This window comes from Hyla sarda, chromosome 8, assembly GCF_029499605.1.
Source record: "Hyla sarda isolate aHylSar1 chromosome 8, aHylSar1.hap1, whole genome shotgun sequence".
Taxonomy (NCBI): Eukaryota; Metazoa; Chordata; class Amphibia; order Anura; family Hylidae; genus Hyla; species Hyla sarda.
Genome location: NC_079196.1, coordinates 20827647 through 20837627, shown reverse-complemented (window position 1 = coordinate 20837627; position 9981 = coordinate 20827647). Strand labels below are relative to the sequence as shown.

Genomic DNA, 9981 nt, shown 5'->3' with positions numbered 1-9981 from the left:
AACAGATTTGTAAATTAATTCTATAAAAAAAAAATCTTAATCCTTGCAGTACTTATTGGCTGCTGAATACTACAGAGGAAATTCTTTTCTTTTTGGAACACAGAGCTCTCTGCTGACATCACGAGCACAGTGCTCTCTGCTGACATCTCTGTCCATTTTAGGAACTGTCCAGAGCAGCATAGGTTTGCTGTGGGGATTTTCTCCTACACTGGACAGTTCTTAAAATGGACAGAGATGTCAGCAGAGAGCACTGTGGTCATGATGTCAGCAGAGAGCTCTGTGTTCCAAAAAGAAAAATAATTTCTTCTGTAGTATTCAGCAGCCAATAAGTACTGGAAGGATTAAGATTTTTTTTATAGAAGTAATTTACAAATCTGTTTAACTTTCTGGCACCAGTTGATTTAAAAAAACAAAACTAAATAAATAAATTAAAAGTTTTCCACCGGAGAACCCCTTTAACGCTACACACTACATGCATTCTATATGGGACCGATGTGGATAGGGTATCAAAGCTGGAGTTCTCCTTTAAGCTGTCCCACAATTAGGGATTCAATGTTTGCCAACCAGGGTGCCTCCAGCTGTTGCTAAACTACAACTCTCAAAGTGCCCGGACAGGCAACGGCTGTCCGGGCACTTTGGGAGATGTAGTTTTGCAACAGCTGAAGGCACCCTGGTTAGGAAACACTGATCTATGGTATAAAAGCTACATCTCCCACAATGCAAAACAGTAGGGTAAATGTTAACTAAAGACATAAGAGTGAAATTTACCTTTACTTTACCCTCACAGTGAGGGTAGCCATCCATGGGAGGCAATTCACACTGCTCTTGGGCTCCGCTGATCAGGTCTGCGGGGGGAGAAATAGAAATTGTAAAGGTCACATGTCAGAATTTACAGGACACATATGTAAAAAAAATATAAAAAAAATAAAGCAAAAAAAAAGTCACCATAAACCCCAAGATCACGTTCATACAGGGGGAGAATTATCATTGCTTTTAGAGCATTTTTTTTTTTGTCCGTTTTGGCGCAGTCCAGGCGCAAGCAGCATATTTAGCGACTTTTCTGCGTCTTTTGACTCTTTTTTGCCTACCCATAGAACTTTTTCTTTTTGCCCATGCAGCACTCACGTATTTATCATTTGCGACTTCTCAAAAGTCGCTATTTTGTGCGCAAAAGGTGCTTTTTTTTTTTTTTTTAGGCGCAAAGCTACACCCCCTACCAATAGGCGCGAGAATCACTTCTACCTTCCGCAATTCAACCTTTAACCTCTTGTGGACGACAGCGTCCACTCCCCTTCTATGACACGCGATCAGGAGCTGAGCGCAGGTCATAGCTGGGTGGTCCTGGCCGCCATCTGCCACCAGGACCCATCTCTAATGCCAGACATCACTGATCACGGTAATGCTCGGCTTTAACCCCTTAGACACTGCAATCAAATAAGTAAAAATGTCCCGGCAGCTCTGTGAAAGTAAAAACACCAAACCTGCCAAATTCAGGACCCGGGAAAGTGTCTACTTCCCTCCCGAACAAGTGTCTAGAAGAAGTGTATGTGGTAGAGCTTTTCCCACCACAGCAGAGCTGCGCAAAATTCATCATCCCGCTGCACCTTCTTGATAGATAAGATGAACGCTAGTCAGACCCACCCCCCAAATAAACGTGGGAAAATAGTTCTACCGTAGACATTCTTTGATAAATCTGGGCCAAGGAGAACATCATCACACGGGGAGTATCAACCAAGCCAAGGAGTCGCGTCCCAGCAGCACAGAGTACATCAGAAAAGAGCGCCCTGAGAGTGGAGCGCGGCGACCGGTCCACCATTATGTCAGATGGTGAGACGGATGATGAAAAGAGACCATATTAAGCAGGAAAAAAAAAAAAAAAAAGAGACAAATCGCTGCAGTATTTCAGAATAGGGCTCACTGACTTGTTGGAGTGACCAGTGTTTGCGCGCAAGATAGATGGAGGGAGCGTTGCGCGATGTCTGGAAGGAAGTAGAAAGAGTAGTATCCCAGCAGCACAGAGTATTTCAGGGCAGCGTATTCCAATCTAGTAAAATAAGAACCGCTCGAGCTCCTGCAGTACCTACAACTCCCATCACACCATGACAGTCAAAGTAGAAGCAAAGATTGGGGAACTATGCTTGTTCACAATGTGAATAGTGCTACACTGTAAGCCAGAGTTGTGGGGGGGGGGGGGGGGGGACAAGGTCTCACAGCTGCAAGAGCGATTAAAGTAACAGATTTAAAGGGGTACTCCGGTGGAAAACACTTTTTTTTTTAATCAACTGGTGCCAGAAAGTTAAGCATATTTGTAAATTACTTCTATTAAAAAAAATCTTAGTATACAGCCCCTTAAAGGAGATATCCAGTGGTGACTCAGTGGTGAGCAACTTATCCCCTATCCTAAGGATAGGGGATAAGTTGCAGATCATGGGGGTCCGACCGCTGGGGCCCCCTGCGATCTCCTGTACGGGGCCCCGACAGCCCGCTCTCTGCTGACCTCTGCTGTCCATTTTAGGAACTGTCCAGAGCAGCATAGGTTTGCTATGGGGATTTTCTCCTGCTCTGTACAGTTCCTAAAATGGACAGCAGAGGTCAGCAGAGAGCACTGTTGTCATGACAGAAGAGAAATCTAAAAAGTAAAGCATTTCCTCTGTCGTATATATAGCCCCTTAAAAGTACTGGAAGGATTAAGATTTTTTTTTTTTAATTGAAGTAATTTACAAATCTGTTTAACTTTCTGGCACCAGTTGATTTAAAAAAAAAAAAAAAAAAAAAAGTTTTCCACGGGAGTACCCCTTTAAATCAACTGGTGCTAGAAAGTTAAACAGATTTGTGATTGGCTTTTATTATAAAAATTTTAATCCTTCCAGTACATATCAGCTGCTGAATGCTCCACAGGAAGTTCCTTTCCTTGATGAGCGAACTTACAGTAAATTCGATTCGTCACAAACTTCTCGGCTCGGCAGTTGATGGCTTTTCCTGCATAAATGAGTTCAGCTTTCAGGTGCTCCGCTGGGCTGGAAAAGGTGGATACAGTCCTAGGAGACTCTTTTCTAGGACTGTATCCACCTTTTCCAGCCCACCGGAGCACCTGAAGGCTGAACTAATTTATGCAGGATAAGTCATCAACTGCCGGGCCGAGAAGTTTGTGACGAATCGAATTTACTGTAAGTTCACTCATCTCTACAGGATAGGTTTTCTATGGAGATTTGCTCCTGCTCTGGACAGTTCCTGACATGGACAGAGGTGTCAGCAGAGAGCACTGTGGTCAGACTGGAATGAAAATTCAAAAAAGAAAAGAACTTCCTGTCGAGCATACAGCAGCTCATAAGTGCTGGAAGAATAAAGATTTTCAAATAGAAGTCATTTACAAATCTATTTAACACTCCGACACCAGTTGATTTAAAAAAATAAATAGGTTTTCCACCAGAGTACCCCTTTAACACAATCCGCTGGTGATTTATTATATCAGTGTTTCCCAACCAGGGTGCCGCCAGCTGTTGCAAAACTACAACTCCCAGCATGCCCGGACAGCCAACGGCTGTCCGGGCATGCTGGGAGTTGTAGTTTTGCAACAGTTTAAGGCAACCTGGTTAGAAACATAGCATTACAGTGACTGGTAAGCATTCAGCTTTTAATCCCATTATTTTGGGGGAAGAGTGAGAACCCCCAGTTCACGTTCTGGCACCTCAGTCATCGTTTGCGGATGTGAATAGGACGAGTCTCGCGTACGAGCCGGATCCAGGAGGGTTTACGTCAGGACACAACAGAACAGCATTACATCCTACATTTGCTATTAAATATCACTCAGGGGATTAAAGTTACCAGTGTAGATCCCGGCTGGGTATGAGCTGGTATATGGCTGGCGAGCGAGAGAGAAAGAGGCACAGCTGGTGTTGTTTTCGGGGAGGGGCGGGGGGCATCAATGAAGAATCTGCTACCTGCTCAGATGGACAAAGCTGCTTTCCTGGAAAGATCTGACGATGCGGGAAGCTTGGAGGGGTAATCCGGTGTGTGTTTTTTTTTTTTTTTTAATCAACTGGTGCCAGAAAGTTAAACAGATTAGTAAATTACTTCTATAAAAAAAAAAAAAATCTTAATCCTTCCAGTACTTCTTAGCGGCTGTATACTACAGAGGAAATGCATTTCATTTTGGATTTCTCTTCTGTCACGACCACAGTGCTCTCTGCTGACCTCTGCTGTCCATTTTAGGAACTGTCCAGAGCAGCATACATTTGCTATGAGGATTTTCTCTGGACAGTTCCTAAAATGGACAGCAGAGAGCACTGTGGTCGTGACAGAAGAAAAATCCAAAAAAAAGATAAGCATTTCCTCTGAAGTATACAGCCACTAATAAGTAGTGGAAGGATTAAGATTTTTTTTAATAGAAGTAGTTTACAAATCTGTATAACTTTCTGGCATCAGTTGATTTATTTAAAAAAAATAAAAAAATAATAAAAAAATAAAAACAATAAAGTTTCCATCGGAGTACCCCTTTAAAGGGGTATTAAAGGAGGCTTCATTGCTTACTGACACATAGGCAGGAGGTCTCAGACACGTACAGGATATGCTACACTGAAATCTGCAGCACTTCCAATGTGTGGGAATGTATCCTTAGGGCTCGTTCACACGGGCGGATTCGATTGTGAACTCGCAGCATGTTTCCCGCTGTGAGTTTGAATGGGGGGGGGAGGTGAGATTTAATTTCTGCTGCCAAAAATCTGTGGCGGACAGCTGGTGGAGAGCCCGCACATATTCAAACTCGCAGCAGAAAAACATGCAGTGAGTTCACAATCAAATCCGAGCCCTTAAAGGGGTTATCCGACGTAAAGATGATTTTAGTAATTAAAAAAATACTCCACGATATAAAAGAAACTTACTCCAACGACAGAGGATAAATGTAAGTTTGCGGGGGTTCTGATGGCTGGTACAACCATCCTTCTCCCCACGTGCGATCTCCCGTATGGGGCCCCAACTCATACATGAAGCCGCGGTCGACACCCCCCCCTCAATGCAGCGCTATGGCAGAGCTTAAGATTGCTGAATGCAGTGCTCCAGCTCTCACAGAGTTGTATTGAGGGGGCGTGACAGTTGCCGCTTCGTGTGGTAGTTGAACACGCCCATTTGCTGCAGACTGCCGTAGCCCTATACGGGAAGTCGCCGTTGGTCCCAGCTGTAGGACCCCTCGCGGTCTAACACATATACCTTATCCTCATGATAGGGGTTAAGTTTTTTCATACCAAAATACTCCTTTCAGTGTCATACCGTAACAGTCATGTTAATCATGGCTCCGTGCTTGTGTTGGTGGTAAATGGCCGTGTCCTGTGTCCCCCATCATGCTGCTGGCTTGTTTTTGGGGACTGGCTACTTCCGCTTTTCTTGGCCTTCCTCAGACTCCAATGCCCAAGATACTTTGTGTCAAGGTGGGAGGTGACTTATTTCCCTTCCACACATCGGTCGCCCCACCCATTTCAGCACAGCCATGCCCCCTTTGATCACCTGACTTGCCCGACATCACCTGACACACGCTGTGGATCTGTGTGAAGATGAATGCGCCCACATGTGCGCATGTAACGTCATAAGGGGGCTTGGCTCCACACACAGACAAAGCAGCCAAGCCCCCTTTCAGCACCTGACTTGTGACGTATTGTCTCGGGCCGCACTGCAAGCTGGGAAAGGTCTGAGACAACATTTTGTACACTGCAAAAAGTGAACTTCCGGGTACAAGAAAGACAAAAGCTATTCTATACCAGGGATCGACTGATCATCAGTTTGGCCGATATTCACGATTTTGGACATTATCGCTATTCGGCAATTACCTTGCCGATATGCCGATAATGCGCCCCCCTCCCCCAGAGACCACCGCCGCTGCCCCATTGCCTCCCCCATCCCCGATTTTATAATGACCTGTTCCCAGGTTCCGCACTACTTTTGGCTCTTGCAGCGTCCTGCGCGATGCACAGCACAATCACGAGTGACGTCCTCAACGCGACATCAACGCGCACAGTTACCGCTCAAGACGTCGCCAGAGTCAGAAGTAGCACGGACCCCGTGAACAGGTAATTATAAAACCGGGAATGGGGGAGGCAATGGGGCAGCGGTGGTGGTGGTTGGACTAGGGAGGACCCCAGGACAGGCAGAGGGAGAGAAGCGGACGGCGACGGCGGTCTCAGGCCCCGCAAAAGCCGCAGCAGTTCATTGATTTAAAGCGCCCACTTTAAATCATTGATCTGCGTGGCATGGGGTGGGGGGTTGCTGGATGGTGAAATAGCCGATAACTTATACCGGAATATCGGTATAAGTTATCAGCTATCGGCCTGAAAGGTCACAGATTATCGGTATCGGTCCTAAAAAAAATTAAAAAAATAAAAATAAAAAATCGATATCGGTCGATCCCTATTCAATACCAGCCATCAAACACAGGTAAGTGAAGTATATTACTAACTAGACTAACTTTGCTGCCCCTGTCTTCAAAGAACCCAAAATTCTGGAAAACCCCTTTAAGCTTTATTTACATCAGTGTTTTCCAACCAGGGTGCCTCCTGCTGTTGCAAAACTACAACTCCCAGTATGCCGGGACAACCAACTGCTTGTCAGGCATGCTGGGAGTTGTAGTTTTGCAAAAGCTGGTGGCACACCATCTGGAAAACACTGATTTACATAAACACCATCAATTCGGAGCACACACTGCAGCCACCCAGGGCCTCGACTATCTTATACGGTAGTAACCGGATACCACAGTGTTGTCCTCTGATCACTGGTTTGGAAAGATTAAATAAAAGCCGAACCTCTGAATCTGCGGCATCACAAAGTGTTCTCTCTGCAATGGATAAAAAACATCCCGAGCGCATACAGCGAGCTCCTGGCAGCCGGCGAATCGCTTCACAGCGTTTTTTTTTTTAATCCCCCCCTCTTCTCTGTATATCTGGAGGGAAGTTTAACACTCGCAGCTCCTGCCAACTATTCGGATGTGATTAACGGAACAAGAAGTTGCTGCCATGTTTTGCTAGGCTGCAGTTCCTTATCTGTCTATTTAAAAATGTTTTTTTCCATCCTGCAAGGCGAGATGTTCCAGAGGAAGAACAGATGCCCCATTGATCGGCGGTCCGATAGGACGGGAAGGGCCTTAGAGCTCGCCCACCGACATTAAACCACGCTGTGCCCAAGCCAGGTACAAGAAAAAAGGGCTTATACATAGCTGGTATAAACAGGGTGCCATATAAAAGGTGCCCATTGTTAGGCTCTGGAACCAGGTGTCCTCGATGAGTGTATGACTTGTGTCCAAGATACGTACAAATAAGATGAGAGGCGCCAGACAAACACCTAAACAACAAAATACGAGAACTAAAAAAATAAATAAAAAATGAAAAAAACTGCGGAAAACAACACAAAAGATTTTGACTAATTAAGACGTCCCTGATGGTCTAGGGCAGTGGTGGATTTAATGCCACCACCCCTGGGAGTTTAGGGCACTTAGAAATCAACTGTGGGTGCCTAAACCAGTGTTTAAACCTGTGCTATTTCCAGGATAAGTAATGTAATAGTGATTCCACCAGCAGAATAGTGAGTACAGCTCTGGAATATAATACAGGATATAACTCAGGATCAGTACAGGATAAGTAATGTAATAGTGACCCCACCAGCAGAATAGTGAGTACAGCTCTGGAATATAATACAGGATATAACTCAGGATCAGTACAGAATAAGTAATGTAATGTATGTACACAGTGACCTCACCAGCAGAATAGTGAGTACAGCTCTGTAGTATAATACAGGATATAACTCAGGATCAGTACAGGATAAGTAATGTAATAGTGACCCCACCAGCAGAATAGTGAGTACAGCTCTGGAATATAATACAGGATATAACTCAGGATCAGTACAGAATAAGTAATGTAATGTATGTACACAGTGACCTCACCAGCAGAATAGTGAGTACAGCTCTGGAGTATAATACAGGATATAACTCAGGATCAGTACTGGATAAGTAATGTAATGTATGTACACAGTGACCCCACCAGCAGAATAGTGAGTACAGCTCTGGAGTATAATACAGGATATAACTCAGGATCAGTACAGGATAAGTAATGTAATGTATGTACACAGTGACCTCACCAGCAGAATAGTGAGTACAGCTCTGGAGTATAATACAGGATATAACTCAGGATCAGTACAGAATAAGTAATGTAATGTATGTACACAGTGACCCCACCAGCAGAATAGTGAGTACTAGGGATCGACCGATATCGTTTTTTTAGGGCCGATCCCGATAATCGGTGGAGGTTATGGCCGATACCCGATAACTTATACCGATATTCCGGTATAAGTTATCGGCTATTTATCCCCCCTCGACACCGCTGCAGAACATTGATTTAAAGCGGGCGCTTTAAGTCAATGCACTGCAGTGGCTTTTGCGGTGCCATAGGCCGCCGCCGCCACCACCCGCTTCTCTCCCCCTACCTGTCAGGGTGGTCCTGGCCATCCATCCATCCTTCCTGTAGTGTCCGGCGGCATTCCGGGTGGAGGGTGAACCGGTCCGGGCTGTCCTTCTCCTCCTGGGGTCCTCTTCTCCACTCCGGGCAGGCTCCGGCCTAGTACGCTGCATAGACGCCGCTGTGCAGTGACACCCGTGCGCAGCAACGCACCTGACGTCACGGCGTAGCGGCGTCTATGCAGCGTACTAGGCCGGAGCCTGCCCGGAGTGGAGAAGAGGACCCCAGGAGGAGAAGGACAGCCCGGACCGGTTCACCCTCCACCCGGAATGCCGCCGGACACTACATGAAGGATGGATGGCCCGGACCACCCCCCATTACGGGTAAGTTAAAAAAAAATTTATTGACTCGGAGGGTGGGGGAGGGGCCCGACCGGTATAGCGGTATGGGCAAAAATCCATACCGGTATACCACCCAGCACTACGGTGGGGGGTGAGACGCGGTGCGGTGGGTCGGGGGTGGCGGTCGCGGTGCAGGCGGTGCATTATCGGCTTATCGGCAAGGTAATTGCCAATACCGATAATGCCCAAAATCGTGATTATCGGCCGATAATCGGTCAATCCCTAGTGAGTACAGCTCTGGAGTATAATACAGGATATAACTCAGGATCAGTACAGGATAAGTAATGTACACTGCTCAAAATAATAAAGGGAACACTAAGATAACACATCCTAGATCTGGATGAATGAACTAATCGTATGAAATACTTTCGTCTTTACATAGTTGAATGCGCTGACAACAAAATCACACAAAAATTATCAATGGAAATCAAATTTATCAACCCATGGAGGTCTGGATATGGAGTCACACTCAAAATCACAGTGGAAAACCACACTACAGGCCGATCCAACTTTATGTAATGTCCTTAATACAAGTCACAATGAGGCTCAGTAGTGTGTGTGGCCTCCACGTGCCTGTATGACCTCTCTACAACGCCTGCGCATGCTCCTGATGAGGTGGAGGATGGTCTCCTGAGGGATGTCCTCCCAGACCTGGACTAAAGCATCCGCCAACTCCTGGACAGTCTGTGGTGGATGGAGCGAGAAGTCCCAGATGTGCTCAATCGGATTCAGGGGAACGGGCGGCCAGTCCATAGCATCAATGCCTTCCTCTTGTAGGAACTGCTGACACACTCCAGCCACATGAGGTCTAGCATTGTCTTGTATTAGGAGGAACCCAGGGCCAACCGCACCAGCATATGGTCTCACAAGGGGTCTGAGGATCTCATCTCGGTACCTAATGGCAGTCAAGCTACCTCTGAAAAGCACATGGAGGGCTGTGCGGCACCCCCAAAGAAATGCCACCCAACACCATTACTGACCGACCTCCAAACCGGTCATGCTGGAGGATGTTGCAGGCAGCAGAACGTTCTCCACGGCATCTCCAGACTTTGTCACGTCTGTCACATGTGCTCAGTGTGAACCTGCTTTCATCTGTAAAGAGCACAGGGTGCCAGTGGAGAATTTGCCAATCTTTGTGTTCTCTGGCA

The 9981-nt window shown here is 46.1% G+C and overlaps 1 protein-coding gene across 1 annotated transcript in view; it reads right to left on the bottom strand.

The window, feature by feature from the left end:
- The window catches only part of MGAT5 (alpha-1,6-mannosylglycoprotein 6-beta-N-acetylglucosaminyltransferase), a 138604-nt gene that overhangs the window by 61307 nt on the left and 67316 nt on the right, over positions 1-9981 (bottom strand). Inside the window, exon 4 of the mRNA XM_056536619.1 lies at positions 769-845. Within this exon, the coding sequence (XP_056392594.1) occupies positions 769-845 (77 nt within the window). The remainder of the gene's footprint in view (positions 1-768; positions 846-9981) is intronic.